Below are 24,822 nucleotides of genomic sequence, written 5' to 3' on the forward strand. Positions count from 1 at the left end.
TTTTTACTGATAATAAAAAAAAAATAAAAATAAAGGGGGGTCAGAATCAGTAATCTGCACAATTATGAAACGTAGTTATGCAATGCAGTTTACATGGTTTTCTGTAACGTCCTATCTGAACTGTGTGTGTGTCTCTTTGAATGGTTTTTAATGCGCTTCGATTTTCTGTTTCCGTGTAGGCTATCATTGTATTTACTGTGATTGGAAATCTTTGAGATCGAGCGCTTAGCACGCGCAGATTCTGCGGGGTACAAATGTGTAAAAAAATAAAACAGATATCACGCAGAACTTCCGCTCATTAGAAAAAATAATAAACAAATCTCCAACATTGTTTGAGTCGGACTCGAGAAGTGGTTCAAGCTGCTCCTAACTATGACAGATTTCCACTGCGGTGTGTATTATTGCGCAGTGAAGCGGCCGCTGTGCGGTTGTTTTGCAGCGATGCTTTTACGCTGAAGGTCAGGTCCGGTTGCATTTCCTGTTGGCTGGCTCTCTAGTGCTTGACACAGCTTTTCTGTGCACGGCCGCGCATCCCTGGACGGAACAGTAAGGAGAAAACTCAAAGGGCGTGGAGACACACTGGTAGAGAGCGGCTCAGTGGACGTTATTTACACGTGAAGAGTCACGGAGAGACCAAAAAGTCTCGGTTCTTCTTCGGGACTCGAGCGGACACACAGCCCCCTTGAAGCTGTGGTTGAAAGGGGCGACTTGTTTTGAAGTTTGTTTTGAATTTCAGACTTTTGACACTGTTACCCAGTCGCACAAACTAGTCGTCGGAGTAGTTTAGGAAAGTGACAGCTGCTGATCACAGTGGGATCGTCTCGTGTACTGGAAGGACCTCTAGTACACCTCGTGTCTGTGGAGACTCACGTAGGCACAGCGGAGCGTTCCAGGAGGTCTTCTTGATGCACAAGTGAGAAAAGCATTGAGTGTTTTTTCTGAACCTCAGCTGCAGTCAGAGAATACTTTCATCGGGAGAGAACCCCACAGAGGAAAGTTCGATCATCATCATCGTCACTGTGCTTGGACTATGTTGATGAAGGAGTACCGCATCTGCATGCCTCTCACAGTGGAGGAGGTAGGGGAAGTTTTATTGATTTTTGCGAGCCGCAGACTTGCAGATCAGCAAGTTTTGCCTGCTTTGCTTTGCTGCACTTGTTCTATTGCAAAAGCGATCGCCGCAGTATTTTAGGGAAGTTCACAATATTTTGCACCAAAGCCTCATACAAGCAAGAGCTGGAGTCGGGCAGCCACCGCGGGGTGGAGCTGCTGTTTGTCTCTCCTTCCACTCAGCTTGTTTGCGTCCAGCAGCAGCAGAGGGAGTCGTGTGATTAATCTTGGTAGTGAATCATGTCTCTGTTTTGCTTGTGCTCTGTGAGTATGTGTAGCTACAGATTGCTTTCTGCGTCTTCCCCTCCTGGAGCCACCGGGCAGGGTGATTGTATTATATTATAATGAAACTAGAATGTGCTTCTTCTTCTTTTTTTTTTCTTTGTTTGCATGCAATCTCCCTAATGCGCAAGTTCACACCCGTGCAGCTGCTGCATGTGTGGTCAAACAGAAATGATGTATTGCACACAGTGATCACGTTAGATACCTTTGCTAACCAGGTCCCCCAGTCTTCATGCTTATAATCGATCACACAGCAGAGTGGTTTTGTGAAATCCTCGTTCCCTTACTTTCCTGCTGTTTGGGCTGATTGTCTTCAAATGATTCAATCCATACACACCTGAAACGGCACAATAGATGTTCCACCTGAAGACTTTTATTGAGTTTGACAGTGTGCAGTTAATCATGTGGTGTTGCGTAGTTCTAAATACCTGGGTTGCCACACAGGTTCACAATGTAGAGTTGGCCACATTAAATGGTAGTTTAGTCAGCCTTGCTGTTTGTGAAGACTTGATTCATCGCTGCAGTCAGGCGAAGCCCATTGTTGTGAGGATGAAATTGGAGTCATCTGTACATGCCTTTAATCAGAAAGCCAGCTTTAACAGCCCATCCTGAGGTCTATTTATGTTTCTTGCCAAAGCGCTGCTTTATCACATCGTGTCCTGAGGCTGATTGGTTCTTCTGCTTTGCATCGCTCCAGTGGTGATAAAAGAGCCACAGTTGTCCTCAGTGGCAGACTAAAGGCTATCACATCTTTTGTTGTAATGATAATAACGTGGCCCGGCCTAATCCATCGATCTGAGAGTGACTTGGTAAATGAGCACGTGAAATCTATTCTTTTGAACACCTAAGATACATAAATCACGCACTCATCTTCACACACACACAACTCTTTATATGAGCTCTACACAGCCCGGACAATCATTTTAAATCAGTTCTGTTTCACAGTCGTTGTTTTTTTTAAAGGCAAACATAAAATGAAAGGCAATAAGGTTATTGTTCTTCGAGTACTCAGTGCAGCAGCAGTCAGATTTGAAGCATTGTCTTTCAGTGGAGTCACCCGGAGTGGTGCAAACTGCCTAACATACTGTTAGCTGTTCCTGTAAAAACTGGATGTATAATAAAAACACATCTTCACCTCCCAGAATCAGTACACTGCCTTTTTTTCTCATAGATTCGTGATGAGGAACGGTTCATGTAGGGCCGTGCTGTGCTGATATATTGAATGCATTTCTCACTCACGATTCACAGTCTCCTCAAATGGCACTGCAGCGTGAGGGCAACAGGTTTCTCTTCACATCAATATGACAAGGACTTGAAGAGCTAAAGAATGTTTTATCACCAACAGACATCAACAGGCTTCTTCTGGGGAGTCTCACCTCCAAATAGCAATGAAGTTGAACCACTGCAGTGAAAACATAATTGTGCCACCACATACATATTGTTTAAGGTTCTTCACAGATCTTTGGGTGTTTAAACCTTGAAAGGAAGAAAACCCACTTACACTTGTTGTGGAATCTTATTTTGAAATGTGCTATCAACAGTCAGATTAGATGAGTTTCAGTTCAAATGGTGTTTTGGGTTTCTCTTGCAATTGTAAGAGTTATACATAATGTTTATACAGTCATATTATGAGAGTATAATCTTCAGTTACAGGATATGAAGTCATGTCAAAAAAGGAAGGTACACATTTACTGCCTCTGTAGAAATTAAGAGGACAAATAGCAGCCATTCATCATCACCAAGTTTGAGCACTGCCATAAAAGCTAACATTTTACGCCCTCACGATTTGGTTGAAGAGTGTTTCTCCCTTTAACTTTAAATTTTTATTTATATATTTAAGACAAGCTTTACGGGGATATTCGGTGTATGTGCACAAGGCAATCACAAAGTACTGGTGTCTCAACACAGACAGAAACACAGACACACTGGACCCACTACAGTTCGCTTACCGTCCAAATCGTTCCACAGACGATGCCATCTCTCATCTCCTCCACACATCACTCACTCACTTGGACACTAGAAGGGGGAATTATGTTAAAATGCTCTTCATAGACTACAGCTCTGCATTTAACACCATAATTCCCTCCACACTCACCACCAAGCTGGAGCATCTGGGACTCAGCTCATCTATGTGTCAGTGGATCTCCAACTTCCTAACTGGCAGACCACAGGCAGTAAGGATGGGCGGACATGTCTCAGCCTCCACCACTCTCAGCACTGGAGCCCCCCAGGGGTGTGTTCTGAGCCCCCTGCTGTACTCTTTGTACACATATGACTGTGTGGCCACTACCAGCTCCACCACCATCATCAAGTTTGCTGACGACACCGTCGTGGTGGGCCTGATCTCTGATAACAACGAGACGGCCTACCTGAAGGAGATTAGGAATCTGGAGAACTGGTGCCAGAGGAACAACCTCCTTCTAAACGTCAGTAAGACAAAGGAGCTGATAGTGGACTTCAGCACTAAGCAGGAGAGGAACTACCAGACCCCCGTCATCAACGAGTGCCCAGTGGAGAGAGTGGACAGCTTCAAATACCTCGGAGTTCACATCACGCAGGACCTGTCATGGTCCTGTCACATCAACACCGTGGTGAAAAAGGCCCGACAGCATCTCTACCACCTCAGACGCTTGAGAGACTTCCAACTGCCCTCCAAGGTGCTCAGGAACTTTTACTCGTGCACCATAGAGAGCATCCTGACGGGAAACATCTTAACCTGGTTCGGGAACAGCACCATGCAGGACAGACGAGCTCTACAGAGGGTTGTGCGGTCAGCTGAGCGCACCATCTGCTCCGAGCTCCCTGACCTGCACTCAATCTACAGCAGGCGGTGCCGGACCAAGGCCAGGAAGATCATGAAGGACCTCAGCCATCCCAACAACAGACTGTTCTCTCTGTTGAGGTCAGGAAAGCGATTCCGCTCCCTGAAGACCAACACAGAGAGACTGAGGAGGAGCTTCTTCCCGCAGGCGATACGGTCTCTCAATCACACCACCACACAGTACTGACCCACACATACAGTTCTTACACACACACTGGACTTTCTGGACTTTGGTTTTGCACAACACTGGTCACTATATTCTTCATTTCCGGTTAATACTTGTACAGCTGCTGTTATTGTGTATATATTTATTTATATTTCTTCATACATTCTTATATAGTTCTATATTGTGTATTTTGTTGTACAGTTATTTTATTTTCAACTTTAATTTATATATTTATCTTTATCTTATTCTTCCCAGTTAAATTTACCCTTCATTCTAATTTGTGTTGTACAGTTATTTCATTTTTAACCTTAATTTATATTCTATTCCTTCCTAGTTAAATTTACCCTTTTTAATTTTTCATATTTATTTCCTATCTTATTCATAGCCTTTTCCTTTTTTGTTTTCTTTAGGTCACGAGCAGTTGTCCAAGTATTTCACTACATATCGTACTGTGTATGACTGTGTACGTGACAAATAAAATTTGAATTTGAATTTGAATTTGAATTTGAAAATCAGCTCCACCTAGATTTTACCATGTGTGCTTCACATTGACCCAACTCTTCGACCATTTTGGGGACAAGTCAAAATTTCAAGGTCCACATGGCCTTTATGTATATGGGTGATAAAGTATTAATGATTAATTATTTGAATAAATAAACTTTTGATTTTCCATATTTTAGTTGCATTTTACTTGAAAAGTATTGCTTCGTGTTTATTAAGCCAAATAAATAACTTTTGTGAGTGCATACACCAAACATCGCTCCATCGTCTTGCAGCTGTCAGTGCAAGATCAGGCTCTGTGGGAGTTTAAGTGTGTTTGTTTGTGTACCTTCATACAGAGCTGCCCCACGCCGCATCTAGGCCCAGGCCCAAGATCTTGTTTACGTCCTCAGAGTGGAAGCTCTGCGTTCTGATAAACGAGACGCCCGTTTCACCCCTTGTTCCCTGAGGGACTCGCCGCTTAGCCAGAAAGTGACCTGGTACACAAACGCCAGATGGAGAGAAACATGTTCACTCGGACAGTCTGCCAAGAGAGAGTGTGTGTGTTGAGAAGGAGATTGATTGCTTTTGGTAATTATCTAAGTGTACGTCTAAGTATTATCTAAGTGCTTTGTTTGTTATTTTATTTGTTTTTGTTGCTGTGGATCAAACGGGTTAAACAGCTTTAGTGGTGTAGAGCATCAGATTTGAGGAAAATGATAATCAAAGGTTGACGCTCCATTCTGAATCACATTTTACACCATCACACAAAGGACAAATGCAATCAGCATAAACAATTTTAAGATACCAATACAAGAACAACAGCAGCAGCCATATTTGCTTACTTCTACATGTAGTTTCTCACCTTTGGTGTTGTATAAAGGGGCCCATGCTTAATACTGAATCAGTGTGCACCGCATACATCAGCCACTGCAAGAGTGAAAAGAACAAAATGCCTCCAGGCTTTCAGTCTTGGAGGCTCTTCTGTGCAGCTGCTTCACCTTCGAAGATTTTTACACTCAGTATGGCCGAAAGCTTCAGCCTAATTTCAACATGCAGCACATATCGATTCAAATACCGCGTGCTTTAAAAATTCCACAGAACATCCCCTCCGATTATCAAGCAGTCTCTTGTGCAGTCAGATAACCGTCCCAGCTTTCAGTCAGATAAAGTTCAAGTGGCTTGTCAGTTTTCTCTTTTGTCCTGACGCATCTCTGTGAGAGGGTTGAATAAGCAGGATAATTGGTGAAGTCACCAGTTTGACTCAAATGTTTATCTCCAGATATTCTTTTAATGCACCATCTGGTCAATGAGTCCATCTTTTAACTCACTAATGCTTTTTTTGTATGAGTGAAAAAAATGTCTCATGTACTCTGTTTCTAGTTTCTAGTTTGTTTGACTTTTTTATGGTTGTTTGCTTCCAAAAACCGTCGATTCTTTGTAAGTTGATTGCTGCTGTGATCAGTCAGCTCTTTACCTGCTTTATGGCTGTTTATTTATCTGCACACCATTTCATCTAATGGTCCCGCTGGGGGTCTCATTAAAATCCTCGTGGCATGTTTGAATTTGTGCTCTTTCACTTTGGCTCAAATTGCTGCTACTCCGTTAAAGCATTTCTTCCAAAGTCTGCTTTTTTTTTGGTTTACTTGTTTGTTGCTCCGTAGTGCATTATTTGGAGGTCTTGCAACATTAGCATTATAGGGATTTCAGTTAATTCCCCCATGCTGCCAGGGCTAATCTTCTGGGTGAGGAGAAAAATTAAGGCTAAATACCCTAAATGTCTTCTGGCTAAATAATAATGTTGCTGCACTGCGTTTGTGTATTTTGTGATCTGGGTATTTGGAGGATTCAGATTTGTATGCACTTGGTTAGTGCACCAAAGACGAGTCCCCGCAGAGATGGTGTACAGCAGAGTGTGCGCTGGAAGTGATCAAGTCAAATCAAATCAAATCACTTTTTATTGTCACATCACATGTGCAGGTACATTGGTACAGCACATGCGAGTGAAATTCTTGTGTGCGAGCTTCACAAGCAACAGAGTTGTGCAAAATACAATAACATAAACAGGCAAAATATACGAATGGGTAAATCTGAAACTAATAAATATATGTACAATATATAATAGTATATGCAACAAAAAAAAAGTGATGTATAAAGTGCTGTGATTATGCGCTCACTGGCCACTTCATTAGGTATACCTCACTAGTGCTGGTTTGGACCCTCGTTTACCTTCAGAGCTGCCTTAATTCTTTGTGTCATCGATTCAGCTTGGAGATGGAAACATTGCTCAGAGCTTTTGGTCTATATCAACAGTTGGTGTAGATTTGTTGACCACACATCCATGATGTGAATCTCCTCTTCCACCACATACCATCTCCTGACCATTTGAGTACAGTCGTCACTTTTTCATACCTAAATGTATTCAGCTACTGCCATGTAACTGTCTGATAAGATAAACAGGTGCACGGTGGACTCCATACTCCACTGAAGAATCTCTTCTGTGAGAGTCATGCATTTTCGAAGGTAAAGGAGAAATTGACTAAAGATGGCAGGCGGCAAACATTAGAGTTTCAACTCCTGATTATTTTCTCAATGAATCCATTTGTATCACATTTTTCCAAGGCTGAAACCAATATTCTCAAATGTTGTGCTTTCCCTGACCCTGAGTCAAACCTGAAGGTGCCTGGTGTTGGTCTATGTGTGCTCTGTTGTGAATAGAAATATGGGACTGACTGCATGTTGATATACAGCAAAATGTATTTACATGTTAACCATCCATTGTTTTAGAAAATAGTGTACTGTTACACTCATCAGTCAGATACTGAGTTAATGCATAACTGTATAGTGAAAATGTTTCTTATGCATGATATTGTTCTACCAACTCTACACCCATATAGTAAAAAAAGATTTAATAACTTTCGGTAGCACTTCATAATAATGTCACACTATGAAGCATCAGAATTTATAAATACTGATATGTATGTCCATCTGTTCCTGTTACACCATGTACAGTTGTCATTGCGAGTACAACATTGCTGGTAATGATCATAATCAAAGTCATAATCCTATATCTGTATTTATAAATGGCATACTAAAGAGGATTATTGCTATATAAATGATGACTTAGAGCTTGTTTATAATAATGCTTAATATAGATTTCCCTAAGGTACAGTTATACATTTACTCATATAATCTCTAAATACATTAAACAATTTTTGCGAGTCCTCTTCGGTGCAGAGTTCCTGCTGTAGTATATATACATTTTAATCTCCTGTTAATCTCCTGCCAGGCGATGGGATAGCATCATAACATATCATATATATCATAATATTTTCATTTTCATGTTTTGGGATATAAATTAAACTTTATTGTCATGAGGTGAAAAAGATATGCTGCTCTCTTAGGGTCTTATAGGCGACTACATGTTAAAAATTGGTTCTTTTATCCTGTTGGTAGGTGGTTGCTGGGCAACATGATATTTTCAGAATATCTGACATGGATGGGAACCTTCAGGGGCCTAAGATGTACCTGTGTGCCAAGTTAGGTTGTTCAGCTCCTGATTGTGGACAGATAGAAAGAGATTTGGTGTATTATAATAAGATGTTTATTACACATAAATGGTGTTTTCAGCTGCCTGCACCTGCCTGGCCACTGAGACTCTAATCACAGCCTTCATGCAGATGAGTTCTTCGGGTAATCTTATCAAAATAAACCAGACACAATATATAGTCGAGGTCTTTGAAATATCCAGGGATAGAGGTGCAAGTTGAACTAGGCACGCTTTCAGGGCAAAATACTGAGAAGGTTACTGAGTGGAAAAGGCGGGCAGGAAAAAATGACCCCACCACAGCAGCTACATAGCAACATTAATGATCTGTTAAACGTGGAGGGTCAACGGTTTTCTATTTATAGTTTGGAGCAGTGGACTAAATTAAGAGCAGTAACACTCTCAGTCAGGAGTCCAGAGGTTGTGGGAACTTGGGTGACTAATGGACAGGTGAGAAATAAAATAAGTCCTGAGGGGGGGACAAAGAGTCATTGCCTGTGCCAGCGATGGCACAAGGAAAGCATTTAGACATGTGATTTAGTGTAGGCCTGAAGTAACCTTTAATATTGACTGAATCTCAGACCACTGAGTGCATATTTATTCATTTAAAGGCACATGGTCGATAAAGGGCAACGCAAAGATGGAGGTGAGACGGGAAGAATAACAGACGAACACAGTGATTAATAAGATGATATGACACAGGCAAAGAGAAAACGAAAACACAAACAAAGACGCAGGCAGCTCACAGTGACGTGCAGAGAGCAACATGTCATAAAAGGACTCAATAAGTAGAATATACTGTGCAAAAACACACTTTAAAGATCTTTGAACATTTGACAATTTATCCTAAGCTAAAGGAAAAATGTTTCTACTAAGTCATATTAGCTTCTAATTATTTTAATACCCACATTTTTCTTATTATCATCCTATCCTCCAAACCTGCTTATCCTTTCACAAGGAACTGATGACCTGATGATGATGCTATATTGAGAGACTGACTTCCACAAGCACGGTCGATAACGCAGACTGTCGATTTCCACCTTGTGAGCTATCAATTAAGTTGGTGTTCAGCCGCATCACTAAGCAACCCTGGAGCTGATGCTTTACAGGTGAAAATAGAGGACAACATGAAGGGTCAGTAAACCAACAAAGGTAGGCCTGATAAATAAAAAGGTTTTATTTAAAGCATGTAAGGGACAGGGGAATTAGCAGGGAGGAAAAATAGGTTAAAAAAAACAATACTGTTGTGTGATTGGTGATGGAAACACCAACCTGCAGTGTGACCATAAATATAGGGAATATGCTTTTTACTTTGCCATCGAGAACTGCACAAAATATCAAAAGCACAACAGTTTTCTTTGGTTGCCGAGATGCAGCCAGAAGAAGACTTTCTTATCCAGCATCAGTGAATATGTGGCTGATTTATTTGACGCCAGTAACTCTGCCAACGGCTTTTGTCAGCCCGGGACTTGACATCTGTAACAGTTCTGCCTTATTGCATCTGCCTCCGGCTATGCGTTTGAAACTCACACGTGGCGACACCGAGCTTCAAACAGAGGTCCCGTGAGGTTAGAGAATGTGGCGAGACATTTTTAAGTAGAACCTCTGCACGCCCACGACAGACACTGTGGAAATGTGTCCCCAAAAAAACGGTTAATTTTGCTACATCAGACATTTTGGGGGATTTATTACTTTGAAACGTATTGTGCAATTTATTTATATATATTCATATGTTTTTTTTGGTTGGAAAAATTATGACACTAATGATGTAGAAAGCTCAAAAGCTCAGTTTGACTAGATTATCTCTGCTCACTTTGCATGAACATGGTGACATTCCTGCACATTATATTGATGATATAGTTTCTATCCTTTTTAATTTGTTATAATGTACTGGATTCAGCTGACAGTATCTCAGACCTTTGCATAAAAAACTACATTCATCTTATCAGATCCGGAAAATCTTAACCACCATTTTCAGTCCATTTTCTGCCATCAGCCCACTTCTGCTCTTCCTGTCCCATTTAACCTCACTTACCGTCAACATGCTATCTAAACAAGAACAAACAATGACTCCCGAGAATAGAAGCTAGACTGGCACATTGTTAATGCGTCAGTAGAGTTATGGGACAGGTGTAAGAAGAGATGTGGTGAAAGAGGGGATCAGCTGGGCTTGCTGTCCTCTAATGTTATCATAATCCATTATGGGACAGATTGTACATGTGATCGGGCTCTATATGTGATAAATATGATAATGTGACGCGATCTGTCACTGGTGTTTTCAAAATTAAATTACACCTAAAGGCAGTTGAAATTACAGAAATAAAAAATACAAGTTATGAGTAATTAGTTCAAGAAAAGGCGTGTAAAAAAATAAAAATAAAAATTAAGGAAGGTTTCTTCATGGGCTGTTGTGATTGGTCAGAATTTGCCACATTTTTTATTTTTATTTTTTTTTAAAGGAAAACACATTCAGTCTTTTGTTTATGTAAATACTTAAGATCTGCTTCTCGTGAGCAGTCAGAATGGTCTGCCCGTTGTTGCGGGTGGCCCCCTTAGGCCCACCCACCACTCAGTGATATTCTTTTAGGTCTTTCCAAAAAACAAAAGAGACGACAATATTTTAGATTGTATGAGACAGTGCTGGGCTTCAGTGACTTGGCACCATATTTTCAGTTTTTAACGTAGACCGCCGCTGTTTCTGACTTCTCAATTTCAGTCTGGGACTTTGAGAGAAACAAACGTTTTTAGAGACAAGTAACTTTTTTATCCTGTTAAATTAACACTGTTTTTCTTAACTTTACAGATTTTCAGGACAGATGATGTTTGCTGCCTTGTTCTTGTATGAAATGTTTTAGTCATAGCCCCTAATTGTAGCCTTAATGATAACTTAATTTAATAATAACTTTGCAAAGATTTTTTGCAAATTAGATATTGTGACACAACCCACCCGATTTCCCAGGCTCATGATCCACGTGGGACTCCCGGTGCCTGGGTTTGTAGCTATCTGGCAATTACTAATAATTAAGCAGCTAACATTACCCTGTGTCAACCACATCAGCAGCTGATGTGCGAAGTTGTTTGCCAACTGGAGGAGGCAAAGATGGTGCTATTGGTGTAATTACTGTTGAAAAGGAGTATCTAATCTGATAGCTTTACTATGGATTAGTATATGAGAATCAATTTTTGTAACAATCCTAGTCGCGACATAGTTGTTGTTTTTTTTCCAGCACTGCAGTTTCTCCTCAATTGTTTGTTTTTTGAAATTTCTAGAGCACATTTAGCAGAGCTCACTTCACAGCTGGGGCAGTGCTGTAGAGTAAAGCCATGTGCTCCCCTGAAGGTCATATTAGTTTGGGAAGGACAGTGATGAAAATAAAAATACACTAAGATACTAGCTTTACTTCTGGTTTTTGCAAAATGGGAATGCTTTAGCTTGTCCTATGGGTGTAGTGTTTTTCTGGGTGGTGTCTCACGGGATAACGATTGCCTCTCCCGTGGTTGTTCGTGAAGGTAGGTGAACGCCGCGCCCTTGGCTCTCGTGTTCCTCAAGCTGTTCCGACAGTTTTTGACCATGTGGCGCTGGCAAGTTGTCCGGCTGGGGATGGGAAAGAAGTGATGATGAAGGATTACTCTTTCTACAGTAATGGGTATTTTGTCAGCATGTAGATGAATCCCAAGATCCAAGATATTCCAGCAGAGCATTGCTTTGCAAAAAGAGTACTAATTTTTGTTTCATGCTAGGCTGTTCTGTTTGTGTATATATGAAGATTTTCTTTTCCACACTAATAATTGTATCCAGACCCTAGTTTAAACTAGAAACAGAACTACACAGTATATGTAGGTTGCAGAGCACGGAAAAGCACAGTACAGTGATACAGAAACCTGTTCAGAAGATTTTATTACTTTTAATCACCATTTATCCACGCTAGGGCTGGGCGATATGACCCAAAATTCATATCTCGATATTTTTTAGCTGGATGGCGATATAAGATATATATCTCGATTTTTTTTTAAGCCATAAAGTAAGAACAAAAAGAGAGTTCTTAGTCAAAGCTGTGTCCCAGATGTCACACAGGCACTTTTATTAACATACAGCACAGATGTACATGAAAAATTACTCAAAATTAAATTATGAGCATTCATTAAATAATAATGCTCCATAAATAAAAGAAAACAAGGTTGTTTTTGTGCTAAACAAAGAGCTCACAATTGTGCAGTCAAAATGTAAACTAAAAGACGCTGAGCGTAATAACAAAGACAGACAGATTTTACAGCTGCTCTGTTCCCAAGTTTTACTGTGTGACTGATAGCCTGGAGTTTGAAATCCGCTTCATAACCACGTCTCTTACAGGTGCCATTTATGGTCCTTATCCACACACAATACGGTAATATTACGTTGATGCACAGTACGTATCACTCCGCGAAGCTCCTCGGTAGCCGTAATGCGCCGACAATCTATCAAGCGGTGCAGCTCCGTAGCTTACCAAAGTCGTACTCAAACATTTTTGACAGATTGCTGAGCGCCGTGTACCACATAAAATCAGTTCGCGGCCATCAAGCACAACCAGAATTCATACATAAGGCGCGCTATCAACTTTTGAGAGAATGAAAGGATTTTAGGGTTAGCGCTGTTAGCTCGTTAGCATGTTTAGCTCGTTAGCACGTTGACGCCGTCCAGCCCCACGCATGGGGCGATGCGCAGTAACTCGTTAACGGAGATTTGCCGTGTCCGTCTTGTCGCTGCCTGCATGTGAAGCGATGGGGGAGGAGGGGGAGTTGTCTTCAGTGAAGGCGAGGTGGAGTAACGTTGCGTAGAGACAAAAGTGGACGAAAGAGAGGCAAACTTGCAGCTCCACAACTATAATTATAACGTAACATAGACTATATCGATATAAAGGATATTGTCACATCTTATATCTCGTATAAAAATATATCGATATGTTTTAAAAACTCGATATATCGCCCAGCTCTAATCCACGCTCTTCCTCATATTGCTACTTGACACTATGGCTGTTGTTTTTCATCATCCTGTCCATTCCTGTAGATAAAGCCAAACTTATTTCAGTTGTTACTGTCAACTATTATTGTTTATGTGTCTGTAGAAATATGCAAAATATATGCAAACCCTCGTTTTTTTAGGAGCACAATTACAGCTTTGGAGCTTGTGAACACAATAAAAAGTCTCAGATTTAAGTTTGGACTCTCAGACCTGCAGACCTCATTACTCTCTCTTGTCCACTGAATTTGCCGATGCTAATTAATTCTTTTCGGGTATCAATGTCTGTGGCGCCAATAAAAATGTTTTCCTTGGAAAGTCAGCACAAGAGATGTGACTGATTCAGTCAATGAGCTGCATAATTATTACTTGATCCCACACGCATAAATCCAATCAGCTCCCCTAACCTGGTCATCACCCGACACTGTTAAAAATGTCTCATTCACAGCTCTTGCTGCATATACTATTAACCTTCACTACAGGGTCTCTGTGTATACCGTATTAGAACCACAGCATGTCAAAGGGCTACTTTAGCTGAAACCTGAAGACTAGAGACAGGTTGTTTAATATAATCACCATAACACACACATGCACGTGCACACACATGCAAATGTATATCTAAAGTCATCTACCATATGTGGTTGTGTGCACAGCTACATGATGTGCATACCGAAATAACAGGTACAAGTGTCCCTGGTTACTATGGGAACATCAGCAGCTCGCAACTGATTAGAAATGTCTTTGATGATGAAGTGGCTTTGTGTTTGTGTTCTGTGAGCAGACAAACGCCAAGGTCTGTATGTGTGTTTGTGTGTGTAGATGTGAGTCCAACTGACCAGCATACATGAAGTACAAGTTCTTGCTCAGGAGTCTGCATTAACATTAACAGTAACAATAATACTTATTTCACATAAAGGTGTTTTAATTTTAATATTTAATGATTTTATTGGGGTTCTTTAAAAGACTTGAAAATCTGGTGAACAGCTGTTTCAAATGAGACAGCGACCGTGTACCTGGAAAGTTCAGCACTGGCAGCGAAACCTCATCCAACACACCAGATGGTCTCAGTGTGTATTTATGCCTGTCTGCCATGACTTTGTTATTCCTGGTATAGGTTTGTTTGTGTCCATGCGATATCTATCTATCTATCTGTCTGTCTGTCTGTGAACTTGAGTGACCTCCAATTCTTTATCCATAATATAATATGAGGTATAATATGTATAATAGGTATAATATGATGTCAGCCCACTCTTCTGGGAAGGTTTATTAACGTGAACGGTATGATATAGCCCAGCCCTAGTTGTGTGTCTTTAATGTTTGTCTTTTTTTCCTCCACTGGGATTTAGATAGGGTCGTTACTCGTTACTTCGTGTGGTGGCTATCGCGGAACTTCCACAGATTCAGTAACATTAGCAAGTGGTGGAGGCCAGCAGGTGGATGAAGGAAAAGGGACGCAGAAGGAAAAGAGACCCGAGGCGGCCGCCGGTCCAAGTGTGAACTGAACTTCAGGTAAGAAGTTATGACCTGCAGTCTCTCTGGGTCAGATATGAACCAAGTTTAGGTGGAGTTTATTTTCGTTATTCTGACTTTTTCCGTACTGCGTGCTAGCTAGCGTGACGGAGTTTCTATACAGCTGGGTGGGTGCTATGATGTTAATGATATTGAACTTTATTTTGTTCATAAGTTATTAGAGTTGCCAACCGTCCCATCTGGTATTCAGAGAAAATATTACGCGTTTCTTATTGAGGTGAAAAGGAACAGTTTGTCCCGGACTTCAGCTACAATGAAAAAGGCACAAAGCTGGAGTTATTCTGTGTTTACGCTGCACAGCTGCCTCTTCTTCTTTCATCCTCTCCCCTCCCTCTCCCGTTTCTACTTCAGTCATGAAAACTGATCAATGATCAGCTGATCGGCTCTCTTGTTTGTTTATCGCTCACTTTGCGCCGAAAGAGGAAACCAGCGGATGTCGCGCTAAACAACAGCAGCACGTTTAAGCTTGATCAGCTGTTGTTAGAATTTATTTAATATTAATTTCTAGTATCAGCTGATGTTTGCTGGAGCCACAGCTGTAAAAAAGCTGCTGGTCATGATGTCGGTTTGGTTATCTGGTGAGAGGGAAACATGAAGATGAAACCAGGAGATGTCCTTACTGAATCATCAGAGCTGAACAGGTGATGGAGAAACAGGTTTACCTTTTAGGTGACATGAATGAGTTGAAGGGAAGTTATGAACTGTTTCTGAGAGACAAATAACCCCAGGTAACTGTGCAGGGGCGGGTCTAGCAAAGTGTTGCCAGGGGGGCATGTAGGGCATTACTTTTCTTTCTTATTCTCATTTAAAATGCCTAGCTTTTAAAAAATAATTATCTGAATCTTACAACAAACGATTGATAGATTGATGCATATATACAGTACCATCAAAACAGTGTACATCACTGTCACAACAGTGTTTATTTTCATTCAAAGGCTTTAAGATTTTTCCTATAATGGTGAGCCAGTCTCTAGTCAAAATGCCCGGGACGATTTTTTTGTCCCAGTCCAGCTCTGTATGCAGCTCATCTTCAGTCTGGTGTTACCTACATCTTCCTATTCAGAAGGCAGAATTTCCGAGGTCTGAGTACAATCGAAAGCACCACGGCTGCAGTTTTTGTGTTGGATGTAAAAGGCGCACATGACGCTGTGACGTAGGCTAGAATCATGGCAGCAGTCAATGACGGTCCAGGCGTGGGATTTCTCTCGTGGAAATATGCACATTATCTTTTCCTTTCTATTGGTAGGTGGCACAGTGCACTTGTGGCAAGTAAGCAAGCTAGAAGACTGGCAAAGTTATGGAAGAAACACATTAACAAGAGAATTCTGAGTAAAACCAAAGTTACTTTCCCTAGTAACTAGTTACTTTGAAAGTAACGAGTAACTTGAAGTAACTGAGTTAGTTTGGAGAGAAGTAACTAGTAATGTAACTAAGTTACTATTTTAAAGTAACTTACCCAACACTGGTTCCTTCCCGTTCCATGCAAGGCCACCTGGGTTGGCTGGAAGACTGTTTACTTAGCCTAGCAGGGCAAAGGACACTGTCTCAGCTGAACTCTGGACACACACACACATACATATACACTGACATGCACACACTCATCCCCCCTCCCTTTCCAAACGCCTTCGATGCTTGTTCCCTCCTGGGAACACGGTGGGTCTGAGCCCGCGCTGGAAAGGTAGCGCTGGGCAGGATGGCTGCTGTGTTTGCTTCGGATTACTCCTCACCCCCCACCCGACCCTGTGGCTTGTCACGTGTTCCATACTGTTGTGCTGTGGACATTTATGTGCTTTTTTGTGCAGAGGAGTTTTTTTGTTTCCTGTTCTCATGCTGTCTTCCCAGGAGCCCAGCATGAGTAGAGGTCTCTTCTTTTCCTATTGTACTTTCCCATTGTAGTGTATATTTCAGTGTTTTTTTTCTGTAACGCTACCGATCTCCGACCTGTATCCCCATGTGATGTCTGTGTTGTGTGTGTAAGGTCGGGGGGGGAGGGGGGGTCCTATTTCACTGTAGGGTAACCTGCACGTGGCGAATAAAGCCTTGATTGATTGATTGATTGATTTAGAGTTTAAGCTACAAAGCTCTTGCAGCATTGTTCTACAAAGATTCGCTTTCCATCAGCCAGCATGAAAAAAGGTTCGTTATTTTGTTTAATTACAGAGATCATGTCCTACATGTAGTTAGGGAATTAATTTGCTGTTAACTGCTAATCTATCCCATCTCCATGCCAGGGATAATAAGTTAATAATAGTACAACTGTGCTTTGTGCACAAAGGAATGTAACTATCTTGTCTGATGCTATATTTATATAATAAACTACGGAGAAAGACTTCTACAAATAGCTAGAAAAACTAATTTAAGCTTATTTTTACAATCCGCTTTTTAACAGGCGAATCCCATTACATATCTACACAGACTTTTTTTCACCGTACTTTATTTTTTTAACAGTTAATGATAGCGTTAGCAACGAAATCCATAAATGGAACTGGACAAAGATACCTGTTAATTTGTGCTAATGAATTTGCTATGCTGTAGAAACATGTGCAGTATAAATCTTATGATGAAAGTGATAATAAATCCTACTAAATCCAAGTAAGTGAGACTGAAGAGATCAGAGAGCTATTCAAAATGAAGAATATGTGATGAGATGTTTTCAGATGAATATAAAGGAGTGTTGAAAGATGTTGCTGAGGCTGCTTTTAAGTTTCATATTGTCATGTTGTTTGTTTTCTTCAACAGAGGTTGATGCAAACACAGTGGAGCCCACTATGGATTCAACCATCTATTTTGGATTTGCCTCGACTTGTGGGTTGTTGGAGTTGTCACAGGGATATTCTTTATTGTCAAAGGAAAACATGCATAACCAAGCTGAGGAACACCTGCAAATTACTGTGATAACTTTACATTGTAGCAAAAAAAAAGGGCTTTACCTTTAGTCTTATAAGAAGAGAAAAAACTGCAGTAATTTGTATATAAAAAGGGAAGGAGTAAAAAATGTACTCTTCTGTATGTATTGCACATAATTTACTTCATTTGATCAAGAAAAACAACGGAAAGGCCATTACAGAATAGCAGCTCAAAAGAAAAAGGACAGTATAAAGACAGATTGCGTCCGGATGCAAAGAGACGGTACTTGCAAAAAATAGAGTGCATTGGAAATGTGGACCTCTATGAAATACGGCAGTGGAATAGAAACCCTGAAGACCAACCGCTATTGACTTAGCATGATATATTTTTGTACCTTGTATGTGGAGTCAGCGCATACACGGCGAACCAATTTCGCAATTATAAATCTCTGGAGGCGCACATCCAATTCACCAAGGATTGGGTACAAGATTTGGCTATTTTTAAGCCTCCACGTTGTGAGTACGCCGTCATTCAAACAAAGGTAAGTCAGCTTGAGTACTGCAAGTAAAATGCGTTTGATTTCCCTCTGAACATTCAGATTAGTGCAGCATAAATTCATTCATGAGGGGGAAATTACAGTGAGAACATGTGGAGGCTGTTAGAGGGATAACATTGTCCTGAAGAATTTACTTATTCTCTATGGTTAAAGAAATTGCACTAATTAATTCATATTTATTATAAAAATCCTAATTATACATCTTGCATCTTAATTATACATGTATGTACTTTCTAAACACGTTCATTGATACATTTGTGATGAATGGATTTGAAAGTAGATAAATACATTTGTGTCATCCTGTCTGTGTATGTTTCAGGTACTGCACTCTGAATGAACCAGCATTGGGTCATTGTGAGAATCACATGGAAGGTTGAAGCCGCCCAGATGTATGGCCGGAGTCGCAGATACCTGCAGCCATGTTGCTGCTCTTCTGTGGCATAGGGACTGTTACAGATGAACCTGCATATTGAGTTTTGCTGGGTAATATGACCAAGATACAGTCAGTGGTTGGCCATAAGATAGACTTCTCCTCTTCAGCTGCCCCAAAAAAGGCTCTCAATAAAACATAAACAGACCATCCGTAGTGACAGGTAAAAGAAGCCGTCCACAGAAAAGAAAAGTTCCACCTGCTACTGTGGAGGAGTTGTCTCAACTGATGGGAAAATATTTCTCCAAGCATAGTTCTGTTCTGAATAACCCATAATGTTGTATTTAGGGGGTCTACATTTGTGCCTGAAGTACATTGCCATGTAAATAATTTGCATTTACTGAATATGTACTTACTAAGTACCACTGTTCAAAAGTTGAATATCCGTTTGCTTTCGCTCCTTTAGCCCTTTGTTTGGCCTGCTAAAATGGCACCTCGGCGGTCACACCCCCTCCCGTAACATCACGCTCCAAAGCCCTATAAATGGTCTGCATTTGTATAGCGCTTTACTCAGTCCCTAAGGACCCCAAAGCGCTTTACACTACATTCAGTCATTCACCCATTCACACACACATTCACACACTGGCAATGGCAAGCTACGTTGTAGCCACAGCTGCCCTGGGGCGCACTGACAGAGGCAAGGCAGCCGGACACTGGCGCCACCGGGCCCTCTGACCACCACCAGTAGGCAAACACGGGGTTAGTATCTTGCCCAAGGATATTTGGCATGCAGCCAGGAGGCAGCCTGGGATCGAACCACCGACCTTCTGATTTGTGGCTGACCTGCTCTGCCACCTGAGCTACAGCCACCCTATAGTGTCAGCTATAAAGGAAGTTCAATGTATTATCAAGTGTATTTATTAATGATAAACATTTGCCAGTGTGATGAATGTATCTCAAGTTTTGGTGTGGTCACTTTTAGGTTACTGTTTGGGGTGTCGGGTGGGGCTTTACAACGTCCTCTGCCTAAAAGGAAGCAACCAACATTGTTCCCTTTATGCTTGTACCAAGAACAGGAAACATTTTTTAGGTACAGATTGGGAAGGTGAACTCAAATAACAAAAAAATTGCCTCGGTATGCTGAACATGCATCATAGTACAGGTTCCCGATACTTTTCCTGGTAAAGAAAACAAACAAAAATATAAGTAAACTTAAATTTAGGGTTTTGTTAGTGCAGCTTGGCTCTCGGCATGTTAATATTTTTGTCCCGTGACATTTTAGACTTTTTAGTAATTGAAACATGACACAGGTTTTGTAGTGCTCACTGTAGAGTCCTTTACATTATTACTGTTACTGTGTGTATGTGTTTTTGCTACAATATTTATTGAAACGACATGTAAATCTTCACTGTATTCAGTAGTGGTCGCACAGGAAACTCCTTGACTAATTAAAAATTATAACAATTAGTCAAATGTTATTCAAGTAAAGTTTCTGATTTTCCCAGTATGACACGCTAACAAAGGCTGTTTTTTTTGTGTCCAATTGTTCTCTACCTCACCACTGCTGTGAGTTTACCAAGCTCTCTCCATGCATAATGAATGAGATGAGTTTTCCCCAAACAATCTGAAATTCAAGTTGTACCAAAACACTCCAGACTGGAACAGAAGGGACAAAAGGCTTATGTAACAATAAGGTGCTTGCCAAAACAAGAAATGACTTCTCTAAGAAAACCACTTGGTTCTTGCCTCAAAGCTTAGTTGGAAGTGAACAGAGTGATGGATTTAAACTGACTGTGAATGTTGTTTTATTGTTGTTTTATTTATTATCAATCAAAAATCAGTGTAGCAGCCAATGCTTCAGATGACCCCAATGAAAGTCTAAGGGGGTCAGATCGGGAGACCTTGGGGGCCATTCAACTGGCCCACGATGACCAATCCACTTTCCAGGAAACTGTTCATCTAGGAATGCTTGGACCTGGCACCCATAATGTGGTTGTGCAATCTTGCTGGAAAAACTCAGGGAACGTGCCAGCTTCAGTGCACAAAGAGGGAAGCACATCATCATGTAGCAATTTCAAATATCCAGTGGCTTTGAGGTTTCCATTGTTGAAGAATGGACCCACTATCGTTGTGCCCCATATACCACACCAAACCATCACTTTTGTTGTTCCAATAGTCTTGGAGGGATCCATCCAATGTGGGTTAGTGTCAGACCAATAGCGGTGGTTTTGTTTGTTAACTTCACCATTCACATAAAGGTTTGCCTCATCACTGAACAAAATCTTCTGCATGAACTGAGGGTCCTGTTCCAATTTTTGTTTTGCCCATTCTGCAAATTCTGTGCGCCGATCTGGGTCATCCTCGTTGAGATGCTGCAGTAGCTGGAGTTTGTAAGGGTGCCATTTGTGAGTAGCTAATATCTGCCAAAGGGATGTTCGACTAATGCCACTCTCCAGTGACATGCGGCGAGTGCTACGCTGTGAGCTCTCGCTGAATGAAGCTAGGACAGCCACTGATGTTTCTTCATTAGTGACAGTTTTCTTGCATCCACATTTTGGCAAATCCAACACTGAACCAGTTTCACGAAACTTAGCAAGCAGTTTGCTAACTGTGGCATGGGAGATGGGTGATCTCGTAGGCTGTCTTGCATTGAAATCTGCTGCAATGACCCGGTTACCGCGTTCACCAGATATCAACACAATTTCGATCCGCTCCTCACGTGTTAACCTCTTCGACATGTCAATGGCTGTAAACAAAGAGAAACTTGTAAATAACTCATGAAAGAATAAAGTTACGTTGAAACCAAGCACACCATTGTTTTTCTTGTGACATTACCAATAAGTTTGATGTGTCACATGGCCCTCTTCCTATTGAAAAAACAAAAGTTGTATCCAAGATGGCCGACTTCTAAATGGCCACCATGGTCACCACCCATCTTGAGGAGTTTGCCCCCTCACATATACTAATGTGCCACAAACAGGACTTTAATATCACCAACCATTCCCATTTTATTACGGTGTATCCATATAAATGGCCCACCCTGTAGATTTAATCCAGTAGAAGCATTTGCCAGTGAACCAAGGTTGTGGAACTTTGCTACATTCAGCTGTGCCCTTATTCACAAGAGGTCACCTCAGCAGGTAGTGCCACATGTTTGATTTGGCAGATTTATACAACAGATGCCCTTCCTGACTTCCCCTACAGGGATTTCTGTGTCCTCCTGGGATTGAATCAGGCAGGCAAATGTGTAGACCTCTATACAAAAAAACCCAAAAACAGTATGTTTCCTGGTGCATTTATTTAAGCGGTATAGTGTCATATAAAGTTTGTGTAATTCAGTTAAATTTGGACCGTTGGTAGGCATTTACTAGGCAACATGACAACATCATAATATATTATTCATAATAAAAGTTTTGTGGATATAAATTAGATATTGTTGTGAAATTAAAATGATACAATGCAGTGTTACAAGTGCATAAAAGCTGCAAATGAATAATTTTTGCCTGTTGGCAGGTAGCTCCTAAGCAGCATGATGACATCATAATAACTGATATAGATAAGATCCTTCACGGATGTACCTCTAATAAACAGTAATAAAAATGAACCACATCAACTGTAACATTAAATATAACAGTTATTAACAGTTATAATGCAAAAATATACATCATAATGTGGCAAATGTGGCTCAGGAGAGCAGTTTTTCTACTCATTGGAAGGTGATTTGATCCCTTGTTCCTCCAGCCTGCATGTCGAAGTATCCTTGAGCAAGATACTGAGCACTCAGTGGCGTCTGATGCATCCATCAACATGTGAGTGTGTGAATGTTGGGTTAAATGGGCCAGTAATGCCTCTAGTGATGCCCGTGGAAACCACTTTATCTCCCAAATAAGTACCAGCTCATATTAAACTTTAATAATTCTTTACTTTTAATTTTGTATTCATGAAATACATTTTGATGCTAGTACCAGCAATAAAGTTTTAACAGTGTATAGATTATGGCATTGCTACCCTATCTGAGCATCTCTCCACCACAGCTACTGAATGTTGGCCCATATCTGGACTTTGAACGTCACAGAGCTGCATGAGCTTGGTGAAACATGTGCTGCTGCAGGGATGATTTAAATGGCCAATCGTCACTTGTTTTTGGCACAGCCAAAGCATTGCTACTGATTATGGAGTAGAGAAATATACTTTAACTGTTTCAGGTGGATACTTGATATTTCATGGATGGTTTGACACAATCCAGTCCCCTCATCAAACATGGAAATCAATTAGATTAGATCCACTGTCAGACCGTACGTAAAAACTTTTACAGAGCTGTCTGAAATCTCTGACTCTATTATTAGCACTCTGTTACATTAGCAAATCAGCATTTCCAATATGAAATTAAAATAAAGTGCTCAGCACAGCAAACAGTGATGGCATTTCCAGGCTAAATGGGAGGATTGGCTTATTTGAATTGCTCCAAAAGTATTGCTGTGATTGATGTCTTTGTGTTATTCATAAACTATAAAGCCAAATTTGTAATTGTGACACCAAGTCATTCACTATCACTTCACAATTGTGTTTTTACAGCCTTAATAATCGCTGGACTGTAGTAACACTTGCAAACACAGTTGTATGTTAGATGATATCCCACACATACATGCATTAAAGGACTAACATAGGGGTGAAGGCATATTACTGGAGATGACTTAAACCACTTAGAAAGCTACACATAAACATCAACCATTTGTCATTGCTGTTTTATCCATGTATTGGTCATCCTTTTGAAAGCATTGCGACTTCACTGCTGCCTCTGCCAGCACAGTGACTGCAGTACTGCTGAGGTCAAACGTGTTACCGATTCAGATTATCAAAAGTGTTGTTACAGGGTTTGAAGTGAGGCGCTGTGTTCAACCATGCTTATGCTGTGAGACAGAGGGGGAGGAAAAATAGCATCAGAGGATGGAACTGGCAAAGCAACATAAAGGAGTGTCAGTAGAGGAAAAGTTGAAGGAGAAACTGATATGCATCGAGGAGGGTATGAATGCAGAAAGGAACAGGAGTAAAAGGGAGGGCAAGAAACAGCTGCACTCAATCAAGGCCGGTTATGTAATGTCTCACAATCTGTCAGCTTCCCAAACATCTTTCTTCAGCGGCTCTTACTTTTTTTTTTTTTTTAAATCTCCCATCCCTGATCATCATCTCTACTTTTTAAGGACACTCTTACAGTCCTTTCTCCTGTTTCATGCCTGGATATCATTACATTATTCTCATCAGCCACTCAATGTGCTGCCAGGCAGGGGGTAAAGATGATGCATAGCGGAGTGATCCATAGTGAGTGATCTTGATGTTATGTAATCTTTGGTTCATTGACCTCAGACGCTGCAGAGTTGGAGAAAGAGGAGAAGCTAACGAGTTAGAGAGGTGGGGGGAAAAGATGTTATAGAGGGGAAGCACGACGGGAGAGTGCTCTCTCCCACCTGCAGCAATCAGTATTAATAAATTTCACCTCACCACACACCTTTGACATAGTTTATGCAACACACTCTTGTTCTCAGCAGGAGCTGTAAGAAAGCTTGTTTTTCAGGTGTGCTGTTTCCACGGCTAAATTCACCCAGTGGAGCTTGTTTTATAAACTACAAATTAAAAATTAATTATCTGCAATCTGCTGAAATCTATAGACTGTGAAAAAATAAAAGCTGGTTATATAAAACCTGCTCACATTGCTTTCTGTTTAAAATTTCTATTATTGCTTGTTTATTCCCCCCCCCCCCCCCCCCCCCCCCAAAGGGAGGGAGTATGTAGTCGGTTTGTTTGTTTGTTAGCGATTTAGCCTCCAGAGTTTTCAAGATGTCGTTTTCAAATTTTGTGCGATGACAGAAACCAATAACGGCCCGAGCTGATTTAATTTTGTCAAGGTCAAGCTTTAGGCCACAAATGTGAAAATCTGTAAAAATGTCCAATCTTTTATGGATCATCTTCAAACTTACAGCATACTACGCCTCAGGGAATGTGACCCTGGTTGGCTAAGCATTTGATTTTGACCTTCATTGTGAGTGCCTGAGGTCAAAGTTGACCTTGAAAATATTTTCAAGAAACCATATCGAGTAATATGTCATATGAAACGAAATG

The 24,822-nt window shown here is 40.9% G+C and overlaps 1 protein-coding gene across 1 annotated transcript in view; it reads left to right on the plus strand.

Annotated features, from left to right (window-relative positions):
* Nucleotides 1-450: 450 nt before the first annotated feature.
* The window catches only part of pitpnc1a (phosphatidylinositol transfer protein cytoplasmic 1a), a 53,602-nt gene continuing 29,230 nt past the window's right edge, over nt 451-24,822 (plus strand). The window contains 1 exon segment of the mRNA XM_026165142.1: nt 451-1,078. Within this exon segment, the coding sequence (XP_026020927.1) occupies nt 1,031-1,078 (48 nt within the window). The 5' untranslated portion in view covers nt 451-1,030.

This window comes from Astatotilapia calliptera, chromosome 4 (assembly GCF_900246225.1).
Source record: "Astatotilapia calliptera chromosome 4, fAstCal1.2, whole genome shotgun sequence".
Classification (NCBI taxonomy): Eukaryota; Metazoa; Chordata; class Actinopteri; order Cichliformes; family Cichlidae; genus Astatotilapia; species Astatotilapia calliptera.